The sequence below is a fragment of the Ochotona curzoniae genome, unplaced genomic scaffold, assembly GCF_017591425.1.
Source record: "Ochotona curzoniae isolate NIBS_2020 unplaced genomic scaffold, NIBS_Ocur_1.0 contig_1071, whole genome shotgun sequence".
NCBI classification, from domain to species: domain Eukaryota; kingdom Metazoa; phylum Chordata; class Mammalia; order Lagomorpha; family Ochotonidae; genus Ochotona; species Ochotona curzoniae.
This window is the reverse complement of record NW_024464939.1, coordinates 23,184,158-23,199,411: the sequence shown is the minus strand read 5'-3', so window position 1 is coordinate 23,199,411 and position 15,254 is coordinate 23,184,158. Positions and strand designations below refer to the sequence as shown.

General features: G+C 43.4%; 1 protein-coding gene across 1 annotated transcript in view; it reads right to left on the bottom strand.

Annotated features, from left to right (window-relative positions):
- The window catches only part of PDE7A (phosphodiesterase 7A), a 115,697-nt gene extending 100,742 nt beyond the window's left edge, over window positions 1–14,955 (bottom strand). Inside the window, exon 1 of the mRNA XM_040994895.1 lies at window positions 14,797–14,955. Coding sequence (XP_040850829.1) covers window positions 14,797–14,934 — 138 coding nt within the window. The 5' untranslated portion in view covers window positions 14,935–14,955. The remainder of the gene's footprint in view (window positions 1–14,796) is intronic.
- Between the last annotated feature and the right edge of the window lie 299 nt (window positions 14,956–15,254).

Here is a 15,254-nt window from a genome sequence, read left to right as displayed (position 1 = left end):
TATACACAATCTCTAAGAGAAAGAAAACCACCCCCCTTTCAGACAGTATCATCCCTCAGTTTCCTATGAGAGAATGTGAATGCTAATACCACTTCAAGAGGCTCTTTAAATTCCTTTAGTTATTCTAATGACTAATAGGGCACATCTTGATAGCAGAGATATTTTAAAACAAAACACTGGGTGTCACAGCAGGGATGAGTTAGCACCACTGGGAAGGAGAAAAAAGCAGTGTGTGGGTATAGCAGAAAGCTGGACTATCCTATCCACAGGACTGAGTCACAGGCAAGCAGGATAAAGGTCCGATGCACTATCTACAGCTGCTGAACACAGCTAAATAGTGTCCACTGTCAAGGAACTCAGTCTAACCAAACGCACTGAAGTCAAGATAGATTAGGGGACAAGGCCAGCTATGCTCTATGAGTTAATCCCTAGGCTGCAACTTTAAAAGAAACCAAAGTTGGGTAATAAAATCAAATAAACCATCTGAGTCAAACAGCCTCAAGTTAAAAGCTGAAGGTAACTGGACTTAGAAAGCAAGCAAGGTTTAATCAAGGGCATGATGAGGGAACTTCAGAATCCCTTCACAATGTTAGATATTTTCACTTAGGCTCCTCCTCCTTCAGGAGGTGGGAGTTGAAAAAAACTCACCATCATTAACAGTCTCTGAGGTAGCAAGCTGCAAATTTCTAGTAAACTGACTTACAAACCGCGTATCTATGAATTTACCTTTATGTAATCTAACTTAGAAGTTAAAAAAAAAAAACACACAAATACAATTCTAAAATTGTATCTTTGTATTTCCACTGGTTCCTCTTGAACAGCTTACTGGGATCTTGCTCTAAGGCATCCTAACATTAAAGAAAGAAATTTTAAAATACACTGCTAGGAAAACCCTCTACAATGCTATTAAAACTGTATTTCCCACAAAAATTTCCCAAATCACAAAGCAGCCTCCACGCATTCCAGCTAGAAAGGGTCCTGTTTTTCCTTCCAAATGGTTCCCTTCTGATATTATGATGAATCACCAAATCCCCTCAAATGTTTGCAAGACAAACTGCCTTTAAAAACTTAAAGATTTTAGCAAGTTTGTCTAAAATAGGTCCTACTTTCCATTTTTTCTTTAAAATTGGAGGTATCACGAAACTTAAAATATTTGCTGGAGGGGTAAATTGTGTGCTAACTGCCTCAACTCAAGAGTGCTTCGGCTGTACAATCAGTTCATATTTTTTCCCAAATATAGCATAGTGGTATAGCAAGTTAAGCTGCTCCTTGTGAGGCTGCTGGTTCATGTCCAGCAGTTCTACTTCCAATCCAGCTCCCTGCTGTTGTGCCTGGGAGAGTAGTGGAGGGTGGGCCATGTGCTTGGGCCCCTGGATCCAATTTGAGACCCAGAAAAAGCTCCTGGCTTCAGCTTGGGCGAGCGCTGGCTGTTTGAAGCCATTTTGAGAATAAACCAATGAATGAAAGTTTGCATGCTCTGATTTTCTATTTATCCTTCTAAAACAATTTTTTTGTAACCCTTTCAAATAAATAAAAGGATTTATTTATTTTTATTGGAAAGGCAATTTACAAAGAGGAGAGAGAAAATCTTCCATTTGCTGGTTCACTCCCCAAACAGCTGCCAACAGGCTGACTTGAGGCAATTAGGAACTAGGAGCTGCTTTCGGGTCTTCCATGCCGGTGCAGGATCTCAAGGCCCTGGCTCCATCTTCTACTGATTTCCAAGAGCATAAGCAGAGACCTGGATGGGAAGTGATGTGGCCAGGACAGAAACTGGCAAACATATGGGATCCCAATACCTGCAAGGTAAGGATTTAGCCATTCAGCCATCACACTGGGTTCACAATAAATAAATATCTAAAATAAATTCCATTACATCCTTAAAGAGATTTAACACCAGATAAACGCTTTGCAGTGTAGGTAGAACATCTTACTAAAAATAAGGTAAAGGAGCAGGAATTTGTCATAGTAGCTAAGATACCACTTAAGACAATCACATTCTCATACTGGAAACACACCAGGTCTAAGTCCCAGCTCTGTTCCCAATTCCAATTCCTTCTAACATGCCCCCTGAGAGGCAGCAAGAAATGGTTCAAATACCTGGTCCCTGCTACCTACATAGGAGACCAAGACTGAATTCATGGTTCCTGAGTCCAACCTGGAACATCCCTGGTTGCTACAGGTGTCTGGGGAGTAAACGGGTAGATGGAGATCTGTGTCTGTCTCTTTTAAATTAAAAAAAAAAAAAAAAAAGGACAAGCATCTGGCATCATGGTTAAGACACCATCTAGGATTCCAACATCTTGTATCAGAGAATCTGGGTTCAATATCCAGCTCCACTCTGGATTCCAGTGTCCTGTCAGCAATGTTAGTACCGAGTGGCAGCAAGTGATGGATCAAGCACTTGGGAGATCTGGTCTGAGTTCCTATCTCCCAGCTTTGACATGGCCGGGCCCAGCCTAGCCTGTTGTGGGTATTTGGGCAATGAACCAGCAGATGGAAGCTTGGTCTCAAGTAAGTAAAAAATGTTAAATACATAAGGTAGAAATATGTGAGGCTTGTCTCAAATACGGCAAAATGTTCAAACTCAATATAAAATAGTATAAAATTGATTTTAAAATATGTTAATTTCCAAAAGAAAAATGGGTAATTGACAAATGATTCACAGAAAGCATGCAGTTCATAATACATTTTACAAGTTTAATTTCAACAAAGCTTTAAGACATGGAAACTGAAAATATTGGAAAGACATAAAAAGACACTCACATGCTGCCCATGGAAATGTAAGTTGGCATCATCATTCTGCAAAGAGATTTGACAATACGCTTTGGTCTAGTAATTACATTAGGAAGTAACTTTGAAATTAAAGACTTATGGACAAGATGATCATCACATTTTGTTTCTTCACAGAAAAGATACCAAAGTGAAACATTAAGGGAGTCTCTCAGAGGAAAGGTCTATGACTAGTGTTTCCTTCATTTTTTGTATCCTCGATGCATTTTATAACATGTATTAACTTGTATTAACAGGTACAACATGTATTTATAGCATGTATTAACTTTAGTCCTAAGAAATTCAAGTTACTTTTTAAAGCTCCTTTTAACAAGTATCACCCACTTCTTACAGAAACAAACAATGTGTTTATATTTCTATTCCAAATAGATATGGCTCCTATTCTAATTCAGGATTTATGCTTCCCACTCACCAAAACCATCAGCCTGCACAGCTACACAGCAGAGAGGAGCTCAAGTGAGCAAGAGATTTAAGTTCCAACCCCAGAAATATCACACACAGGTATTATCTTGGGCGAGTTTTCTAAACCTTGGTGTATTCTTACAACTAAAACTAGAGAGACCAAAGATAGGCCCAATACCACCAAGGGCAATGCCAAAACATTACAAAGATGAAGATGGAATACTGGAGGAAGTGACTAGCTGGAATTACAAAATGAAACTATAATTTGGGACTCAAAAAGCAAAGTTAGAGTGGAATATGTCTTTTAACAAGCATGCAACTAAAAGTCAAGTTTTATTCACTTACTTTGTGTTGTCCCAGTAGTGAGCAGGATGAAACAGATCCCTGCACTCTGAACACAACCTAGGGTGGTGGAGACAGGGCTTGAGCAAGGGTGGAGGGCCAGAGAGGCATCACCAAGTTTCTGATGTGTGCTATGAACAGAAAGGGGAAGGGTACCATCTTACACAGGGTGGTCCAAGGGAGCTTCTCCACAGAGGTTGGGCTGTGGCCTGTGAGACAGCGAGCACATAAGAACCCAAGTCCAAGGAAGCAGCAAGTGCAAAGGGGAAGGGAGAAACAAAGCTAGCACATTCACAAACAATGAGGAGACCTTTGTGAGAAGGGATGAAGGGGCACCAAGGGGCAGACCATACAGGGCCACGCACAAGCAGGAGTTGGATTTGAATTGTGTGAAGAACCTGCACATGTGTTCAGCACACTAATACCAGTTGACCTCATCTTCAGAATCACTTCAAGGAGTGTACATTTGACCCAGCAGTGAAGTCACAGCATGGGTTGCCCACACTGCTCCTCTCCATTCCCAGGTTCCAGTCACACTCTGTTCTTGTTTGGCTTCCTGTTAAGGTGTGCTTTGGGAGGCAGAGCATCTGGACCCCTTCCCCACACTTGTGGGAGAAACAGATGGGAGCCACAGACTTCTGGCTTCTGACTGGCCCAGCACAAGCAGCATGTGCGAGTGAAACATGCAAGAAATAGTTCTTGCTGCCCCTCTCCCTTTTCTCATCTCTCCCCATGCCTCTCAAGTACATTTATACATTTTTAAAAGTATTTCTTTTTTTAATTTCAACTGGCTGTGGTGGTAGAATTTTAGTGAAAAACGAGACTACAGCAGGCCAAATGTGCCTTGAACAGTGCAGAACACAGCAGAATTCCTTCCCACAGAGGTTCATTTCAAGTCATCTTGGAAATGAAGCACAGATCTCACTTTGTAAAATTGTCCCTTCTTGGCCCCAGCACGATAGCATAGTGGTTAAAGTCCTCGTCTTGAACACACCAGGATCCCATATGGGCGCCGGTTCTAATCCCAGCAGCCCCGCTCCACTTCCCATCCAGCTCTCTACTTGTGGCCTGGGAAAGCAGTTGAGGACAGCCCAAAGCTTTGGGACCCTGCACCCGCGTGGGAGACCTGGAGGAAGCTCCTGGCTCCTGATTGGCTCAGCTCCAGCTGTTGCAGGTGCTTGGGGAGCAAAGCATTGGAAGAACTTTATGTCTCTCCTCCTGTCTATATATCCACCTTTCCAGTAAAAATAGATAAATCTTTAAAAAAAAGGGGGGGGGCCAGGGCAATGGCGCAGTGGTTAAGGTCCTCTCCTTGTATGCCTGGGATCCCATATGGGCGCTGGTTTTAATCCCGGCAGCCCTGCTTCCCATCCAGCGCCCTGCCTGTGGCCCGGAAAAGCAGTTGAGGACAGCCCAAAGCTTTGGGACCCTGCACCTGTGTGGGAGACCCAGAAGAGGCTCCTGGCTTCGGATCGGCCGTTGTGCTTACTTGGGGAGTGAATCATCGGACAGAAGATCTTCCTCTCTGCGTCTCCTCTCTGTATATCCGCCTTTCCAAAAAAAAAAAAAAAGGGGGGGGGCGGTGGAGGGGACACTCAGCAGCACGGCCTAGCTGCTAGGGTCCTCGCCTTGAATGCGCCAGAATCCCATATGGGCGCCGGTTCTAATCCCGGTGGCTCCACTTCCCATCCAGCTCCCTGCTTGTGCCCTGGGAAAGCAATTGAGGATGGCCCAGAGCATTGGGACCCTGCAACCGTGTGGGATACCTAGAAGTTCTTGGCTCCTGGCTCCTTGCTTCAGATCGGCATAGCACCAGCCGTTGTGCTCACTTGGGGAGTGAATCATTGGATGGAAGATCTTCTTCTCTGTCACTCCTCCTCTCTGTATATCTAACTTTCCAATAAAAAACTAAAAAATTAAAACTAAAAATAAATAAATAAAAAAGTAAATAAAATAAAACAAAGCATAAAAAGATCTGATTTTTAAAAGTCAATTGCTTCAAACACTGGGTATCAAATCATTTCTCCAGTCACGTTTTCGCCAATTCCATGAAAATGTAAGCTGAATCACATCTACTTGTTACCTAACAAAAAGTTTAAAGATAAATAACAGGATGCCTGCAGAATCCCATAACTACCAACAAAATTTATGTCTCCATCCACTGCACCAATAATGCCCTTCTGTTAAAATTTTTACTTAATTTTTTATTAAAAACTTTTATGATTTATAAAATCCTTTTAAGTAAAAAAAAGAATACATTAGGATAATATTTAGAAAAAGTAAAATGAAAATAAGACAAAAATTTGGGATGTTAAAAACATACAGAAGATGCCGACTTGTTACAATTCGTCTGGATCCATTTAAAGTCATCATTTAAACAATACACCATCATTTAAACAATACACTGAAATTTAGATTTTAGAAAGCTGCTGCGAATGGCCCTGAGAATTAAAATGCCTGCATCTTGGAATGGGTTTCAATTCCAGCTCTGCCTTGGACTCCAGCATCAAAGCAGTACATACCCAGGAGGAGGCACTGACGGCTCAAGTGACTGCACACTGCCACCTGCACAGCAGACCTGGACTGTTTCCAGCCCAGGCCCACTGAGTCCCAACCACTGCAGGCATCTGGGGGCAGGGGATGAACTCATGCATGGGAGTTCCAACAACAACAAAACAAACATTTTTCAACAGGTTTGAGAAACTCCAGGTGTTGCTTTTCAAACTATCTGAAAGGATCTAGTGGCAAACTCTTCAAAAAATATTTGTAACAAAGATCAAAATACATCAGCAACCTCACCTTGCCCCCAAGATATTGCTTAATGGACTCTTCAATCTGGATGTTCCACACTGAACAAATTCAAGATGTAAACCTTTTTATCTATTTGTCTGTATTAAAATATGACTCCCTTTCCTAAATGTATCTTTTATTTCCAGCTTCATGACCCATCTATCTGATCTCTCAGAGACTTTCTTCTACCATTAATGTTTATTCATGATCTTTGCATCACTGCTCATCGAGTAGCTCTTCAAAAAACAACAACAACAACAAAACTTAATTCTACTTCCTAGAATCTCCTGTGGAAACTAAAACTATTTTATAATTATCAGAGCAACACAAAGTATAGCTGGAATTCACATAATTGAGTTCCAATGACAGAATTGAGAAGTTGGAAAGAACTAGAACAGTCAATTCTCTTAACAATACCCTAATACAAGTATTTTTCAAACTATTGTTTTAACTGATCCTGAGACTTCACATAATCCCATATGGCAACCACTCAGATTGGACAGCTCTGACAGAGATCTGAGCCCAAATAGAACTCACTTGATTTTTTTTTAGTCCTCCACTATTTTGGTTTTAAAGAAGCCTGAGGTCACTAAAACACTACTGGTCAAATTATGTAAAGTTACAAATTAAAAGAGTATAAAGAAAAGTTTAAACTGCTTAAATTCCACCATCCAGAGATAACCTGAGCTGGCGCTTGAGATACATCCAGCCTTTTTTCCCTCCTTTTTCTTATTGGCATTCAGGTTGGTCACATTAAAGACTAACAAAAGTTCTATTGAGAGGCCTAGTTACACAGAGAGAGTGTGAGAGAGAGAGACAGCCAGCTTCTGTCAGCTAGCTTACTCCCCAAATGGCCACAATAAAACCAGGGCCGGGCCAGGCCAAAGCCATGAGCCAGGAACTCCACCAAGGTCTCCCACATGAGCAGCAAAAGCCCAACTCCTAGGGCCATCTGCTGCTGCTTTCTCAGGCACATCAGAGGGAAGTCAGATCCCTGCACAGCCTCAGGGACTCAAACCAGCACCCTGACAGGCAATGCTGTGCCATAATCACATCCCTCCTATGACTTAGCTTTAAACAAAGAGCACATGCAGATATCCTAGGTTTTGTTTTCTTTCCCCAAAGAAACTAAGTACTCTGCAAATTTTTGAAGCATTTTAATGGGTAAACAATACTGAAACAACAATAATAAAGTACATTTAGCTTTTTTGCAAGCTATATTACTACATATCCTTTAAACTGTTCACTGTATTTAAGTGATTACATAATATAGAAATAAACACTGGGGGGGGGGGTCAGCACAATGGCATAGCAGTTTAAGCTGCAGTGCAGAACAAGCATCTCATATGGGCGCCAGTTTGCAACCTGGCTGCTTCACTTCCAATGCAGCTAGCTCCCTGCTAATGCACCTGGAAAAGCCAGGAGCATGGCCCGGTTCTCAAGAGGGAAATCAGAAGAAACTCCAGGCTCCTGTCTTCAGCCTGGAACAGTCTTGCCTGCTGGTGGCCATTTGGGGAGTGAATCAGGAGACAAAAGATTTCGATCTCTCTCAATTCTGTCTTTCAAATAAATAAATAAATTTCTAAAAAAAGAGAAACACTGTACTCCATAATAATAAATACTGTATCTAATCATCTATAAATTATGTATCACTTCCAATTTTTCACAATGATATAAGACAAATATCCCTAAAGATAATTTTTTTAAATATATTTATTTCTATTGGAAAGGCATTGTTCCTTCATTCTGAGGACAGAAAGAAAGATCTTTCATCAACTGGTTCACTCTCCAAATGGCCACAACAGTTTGAGTTGAGCTGATTTGAAGCCAAGAGCCAGGAGCATCTTCTGGGTCTCCAGCACAGACACAGGGTCCCAAGCACTTCAGCCATCCTCAACTGCTTTCCCAGGCCATAAGCCAGGAGCTGGATGGGAAGTGGAACAGCCAGGACACAAACTGGCACCCATAAGGGATGTCGACACTTACAGGTGTACATTAGCCAACTTAGCCATCTCACGCCCCCACCATTCCCCTGCCCCATTCTTCTTCTTTTTTTTTTTTTTTAAGATTTATTTATTTATTGGAAAGTCAGATATACAGAGAGGAGGAGAGATAGAAAGGAAGATCTTCCGTCCTATGATTCACTCCCCAAGTGAGCGCAACGGGCCGATGCTATACCGACCCGAAGCCAGGATCCAGGAACCTCTTCCGGGTCTCCCACACGGGTGCAGGGTCCCAAAGCTTTGGGCCGTCCTCGACTGCTTTCCCAGGCCACAAGCAGGAAGCTGGATGGGAAGTGGAGCTGCCAGGATTAGAACCAGCCAGCGCGCATATGGGATCGTGGTGCGTTCAAGGCAAGGACTTTAGCCGCTGAGCCACGCCGTCGGGCCTCCCAACATTCTTTATCTATATTTCCACATATTTGTTCAGGCGAGATTCCCAAAAGTATTACTTTTCAAGTATTAACTCTTGTATTCATTTGTCAAATTGCTTTTCAGAAAACAGAATTTCAATTCTAGCAATGGCTAAGTGTAGCCCTTAAGCCACACACTCTTTTTAAAGTTTGCCAATCTGAAGGATTCTTTAGAATACTTTTCCTTGATTCCCAGCATGGGTACACACGAGACCCCCTTGCTATGTTCCTCCAAGGGCACTCCTGTCCCCCTGGTAGAGGAAGCAGAAGCAAACACTGGAGTTGGTGCTCTGGTGTTTAACCCCTTTCTACTGCCTCCTGTGTTACTTACGTGAGTGACAACTTACACTTCCATCTTGTCTAAACTAGAGCCTGCCTGGCACAGGAAGGAGCTGGGTAGAGAGCCATGGAGGACACAGAACCAGGCAACCTTCACCTCTTCTTCCTCTCATTCACAAGGTAGTCCATCAAACCTTAGTAGACAGCAACTCCCCTCACCCAGCTGGTGGGGAGGAGTCATTCTGTCCAGGACAAAGATCTCCAGCACTCTCAGGCACTTACCAGACCATGTGGTCTGGAATCATCTCACCACCCTAGCCACTGTCTTCAGAGCATAATTTGGTTTAGTCATGTTCTCCTGAATGTGGCATTTGGAACACAATACTACAGGTCTGATTTGAAAAGATAGGGTGACAGTTATGTCAAATAATCACATCAGATAATCTGTCAAATTCCTGACATTCCTGAACCAGCATCACCTAGAAGGCAAAAACCTAAAATTCAAACTACATCCCACTCATCTTCACAGATGAGGCAGGTCAGATTAGAAAGTAGGAGTGTCGGGACATCATAGCCCTTCTAAAAGTGCATGTGATGCCTTAGGCAAGGTGCTTTGTGTCCTGAAACTCAGTTTGCTCCTTGGTAAAACTGGAGTAATATCACAGAGTTTTTACAAAGATTGGACACCAATTACTGTACCTAACACGTAGGAGTTAGTTCAAAAACAGAAGCAAGTATTTTTACTAGAGCAAAACAATTACATTTTTATTAAGCGCCATTTGCCAAGTATTGTGTCCTGGGCTAGAGTCATCTACTCAGAACTCCAAGGAGTAGAACAGGCTTTGCTGAAACTTAGTTTTCCAATTGACAATGTATCTTCTTCCCTAAATTGCCCTGCCCTGCCACAGGCTCTCCTCAGCTAGCCCAGTGCAAAAGCAGGAGCATCTCCACCAGCAGGTGGAGGCATGGAGCAGTAACCCCAAATCTCTACACAGGAAAACTGCCAGCAGCTACTACCTGCCCACACCAGCCCACTTTGGGCTTCTGCATACAGGTTTCTCAATAGACAAGTCACCTACACCAGCTAACATCAATCTGGAATAATTTATAAACTGGTGTGGTGTAAATCACATTTACAAACTGATGCTGAATATATGGGAATCTTTATAAATGAAACATTAATACATGCAAATTACATTTCACAAAAGGGAAATGCAAAAAACATAAATGATACTTTAGGCAGTATATGCTCTTGATACCCACAACTGAAAACAAATGCAGGGTGCCACGGTGCACACACTAAATAACAAAACACTCATTAAAATAACACCTATTAACATATGACTGGAGAAGAAAGGGATGTGATAATTCAACCTGGTACTGTGAAAGCATACAGCTTAAGAAAAAAAATGTTCTTACATTTGATCCAATCTAGTGATTCTATTATGAAGGGATTACCAATCCTGCCTTGAGATATTTATTGAATAAAATTTTGTATACAACAAAAACCTAAAAACATGAATGTTCAAATTCAGAAAATACATTGCTAATAAATCAGCATGACTTCCTTCTAATGATTCATGAAGTAATACTATGCACATCTACTCTGCCAATACAGTCGCCGCTGGTTATTTGTAGCCACTTAAGAAAAACTGAAGTGGGTTAGTACAGTGGGGCAGGCTAATCTTCAGCCTGCAATACTGGCATCCCATCTGAGCACTGGTTCTAGTCCTGGCTGTTCCACTTCTGATTGAGGTCTCTGCTTATTAACTGGGAGAGCAGCCCAGAGCAGCTCAGGTTCTTGGACCCCAGCACCTACCTGTGCGGGAGACCTGGAAGAGGCTCCTAGCTTCAGATTGGCTCCGCTTCAGCCACTGCATCTATCTGGGGAGTAAACCAGCAGATGTATATAGATCTTTCTCTTTCTCTCTCTCTCTCTCTTTTGTAAACCTGCCTTCTCAGAAAGTTCTATTAGTCAGTGTTGACCTACAAATGGCTCTGGGTCATCTTTGCCCCTCCTCCCCCCACCTTTGCTCACCTGTCTAGAAACAACTTCTTAACTTTGGCCTAAGTCTCTATGACCCCAAAAAACTACCCTCATTTACCCCAGAAATTTACATGTATCTTCCTTATAGTCTCATTACACCTTGATAACTCCAATATAATAATTGCACCACATACAATCTTATCTCCCCCCACTAATATCCTTAAGGAGGAACCAACTTTCATCTGAGGGACTTTGAACAATTCTGGCATAAATGGGATCCTGATAATAGGTCACATACTATGAAAACCACTGACGGCGAGAAAGCATGACTACGGGAACAAGGACTACAGCTGCAAAGTATTTACGCATAAGGAAGGTGGGAAAATTTGGTTAGGTCAACAAGACCACAGGGTTTTACATAACTACTGATTCTTTTTTTTTCTCAACAACTAATCCCAGTTGTGAACATCAAACACAGTAAGTCACACAATGTTGAGCATTGTGACATGCTTCCTCACAAAAAGGGCACACACACCAAGTTAGACATAGGATTTGGCCTTTTGTTTTATCAGAAGCATGTTGACATATTAGATCTCAACCTTTTGTTCAATATTAACATATTATCATAGTTTCATGACGGATTACGTTATAACATGTCTAACGCAATTAAGATTTGATTCCGCTGCACTGAAAGTTTGCAATAATCCTAAGTGCAATGACTGACACAATCAACACACTAACCAAGCTTCCATATTTACTGAGAAATAACCTATACAAGGAACCAGGCACGTGATAACATGATGAACAAGGCAATTTTTGCCTTCATGGCATTTCTGAAAAACAGATCTGAAAACTTAGCAAGCAACAAAATATTCCGTAATGGCAAAGAACAGATTTCATTTAGACTTTTTATTATTCAAGCAGTTCAAAACAAAGCATTCTCCATTTGAAAAAGCCCTACCTACATGGTTCAAAACAAAAAGCAAATGCCTCATTTAGCGGTATCTTTGGAAGAGCTAGTGTTCCACATAAATGAATTTTCCAGGTAACTCAAGCTTGTTCATTTAGGCACTAACTATTTAGCACAGAAATCTTTTCTTGAGAAAACAGTACAAGGAACTGCTTCATGAAAAATTAGAAAAAAAAAGCAATGTAATAATAATAATAATAAAATAGAAAAAAAGGAAAAATCTTCCAATTTTTAAAGAACAGATTCTAGCATTTTGATTAACAATAAATTGTTTGTACAATACACAAGCCCTTAAACTAAATGTCTTCAGGATGTCTTTTTAAGTCCATGGCTTTGAAGATTCTGTCTCTCGGTCACTGGCCATCACTATGTCAGCTGTCAAGTTGCGCCATCATGGGTGAGAAGGGACTCTTGCAGGCCACTCATCTCACGTTTGCTACTTGGAGAGCAAGTTCGTCAAAATTTTGCCTCACACACACATGCGCTGAGAGGATTTCCAAATGTATTCTGCTTACGCAGTGCTTCCTGCTTAATTCCTAGATCAGTCACAGTCTGCAGTTACAAGTACCAAACCTGCCTTCTGGACAACTGAGTCGCTGCTGCATTGTCTTTACATTGTTATGTATGAAAGCAACGCTCAGAGATCACTTCAGTACCAAGTACTCAACAAATATGTATTAAATGCCCACTGCCAGGGCGAAATTAAAGAACAGAGAAGACCACTAGGGCTCAATATTAAGAAGAAAAATGATCATTACAATAACTATTAATGTCTAAAAAAAGGAAAAAATGGGCTTTTACAAAAGGCTTCCTAAATGATATTACAAAGTCACCTAAACATTCTATACTTTCTGTCCTATTTTATGCTGAAGACTCAAGTTCTGCCCTGACGGAGATTCCAAAGTTTTCCACCTCGTTTCATTTTTACTATGAAATTCACCCAGGACTCATGAAATGAACAACACATATGCTTTCTTATAAAGCAATACTCAGAGTCTGGATAGTAATAAAATCTTACACACCCATCTTAGCATCCTGGGGAGGGGAGCATCACTGGAACAATGAGCAACGTGAGTAACCAAAAAGTTAACTCAGGAAAATTTCCATCCAAAGTTTCCAAAGTTCCTACGCATTTCTCTTTGGGGGTTTAGAAAAGTTTTTAAGCCTTCAGTGTAAAACACGGGTAACAACTACAATATTTACTTCGTGTGCTACAAACCTATTCGCTAAATTCCACTACTCATTTAAAACTATGACTAGGAAATGAGCCCAGTAGGTGCAGCCTTCAAAACTGGTCTCTGTGGGTTAATTAAAACCACAGCAAGCAGCCTGGCTGAATTCCCTTGGAAGATCCCTTCTCATTCATTTTCTCCCCAGGGAGTACAAATATTTGTATTTTCTACTTTTATAAATGATCGGTGATTGGCTTTGCTACTAAGACCGACCTGGAAATGGGAAATTACCAAGGTCATGTGCCTGCTAACCTGAGGAAGCAAAATGACACTCGCAAAGTGCAAAATCTCTCATTATTTACTGTCAAAACTGTTGTGAGCAGGGCACTGATATCACTCTATTATCAATTCTGGAACATGCAAATGCCTTTAGCAACACTAGAGGCAGCTCACAGCCCTACCTTTCCAAACGCATAACAATGGAGTCTTCAAAATGCTATTTAATAGTACAGCATTTTTTACATGTCAGTTCTGATCTCATTAGCGCACCGCTTTTGGCTGTGAGAGAAGTCTGATTTTAAATAAAAAGGATGGAGAGTGAAATCGCAATACAAGCTCCTGCTCTCTGGAAACAACGCAGGCTAACAAGCGGATGACAATTTATTGGGCAGGTACCAGATGCAAAATCTAACAGTCCACACTGCATGTTTAAAAAAAAAACTATAACAACAGATCTAGCTCAAGATACAACATAACTGCAGAAGCATGGTCCCATGCAAGATATTAACCAGTCAGAAAAATAAATACATTTTACTGAAAAAGTGGTCATGAACACCTAATATCTGGCAGCAGAAAATGAGGAAACTCAGTTCAGATGTAAGCAATTCTTTCCATTCCCCTCTAATTTAAACCCGACTACCAAAAATGAGCCACCCCCAAGGTGGTGGCCAAAAGCATCCCTACATTAAAAAACAAAATCGGAGGAGCAACCGGTCCTGGGCCATTCAGAACAGTGTTCCGGTGAGCAGGTTCTCTCCCAAAAATCTCCTTGTCAAATCAAACACGAAAAACTTGGCGGGCCTCTCCCTCTGACACGACGGTGGGGCCCATCCACAGAACCGAGGCACGAAGAAGACAGTGGCGGGGCTTGCAGGCCTATTGTTCTGACAGAACTGCAGGACCAGCAGCGTGGGGCGCGCGGGAGCTGGGTGAGGAGAGGCGCGAACCCAGAGGTGTGTGCGTGGGGGGGAGGGTACAGGTGTGTCGGGGGTGAACAGGTGTGCTCGATGGCCACGGCCAAGGACGAAGAGCCCAGCCTCCAGAAGCAAAGCCAGGAACGAGAGTCATTGCTGCGGTTCAAACCTCTGGGCAGGAAAGGTGTGAGGCCTGAGGAGGGTCTGAAGGGATCCCACTGCGGTGGGGGTGGGGGGTGCTGAGGAGGCCGGAGGACCGAGAATGGACGGCCTCAAGGACTCAGCGGAAAGGCTCTGGCAAAGAGGGTCAGCCTCCACATCCCCAAAGAAAGGAATCATCCTGGGGGCCGGGGTGGGCGCCGGGAGACTGAGGGGGTGTCGCAGGGGTGAAGCCCGGTGGAAACAAAAGAGACCAGCCCCCCGTGCGCGCGGGGCCCTCCGGCGGCGACGATTACCTGGGAGAGTTGCCGGGGATTGGGACAGCCGAAGAGCGCGGAGCTGGAGCTGAAGCTGATGGCTCCTCGGCGGCTGAGGACGTGCTGGGGGACCGGCCTGTCCAGGGGCAGCACCGGCAGCTGGTAACATACTTCCATTGAATACGCCCGCCCTGCCTCCGCGCGGCGCCCGCCCTGCCGCGGCCGCCGGCCCCAGCGCTGGGAAGGGGCCGCGGCTCGGGGGCGCCGGGCCCAGGCGGGGGCAGGGCGGGAGGCGACCCCGGGGCCGGGAAGCCGGGCTCACGCCTCCCCGGAGCCCAGCCGGCGGGAAGGTGCTGCGGCGGCCGCGGCGCCAGGGGACGAGGACCCCGGCGCGAGTCCCGCGGCTCCAGCCGAGCGGGGACGGTGTGTGCAAGCCGGGGCAGCACAGGCACAAGTCGGGGAGGGAACCGCGCCTCCTCCGCCGCCGGCGCCCCAGC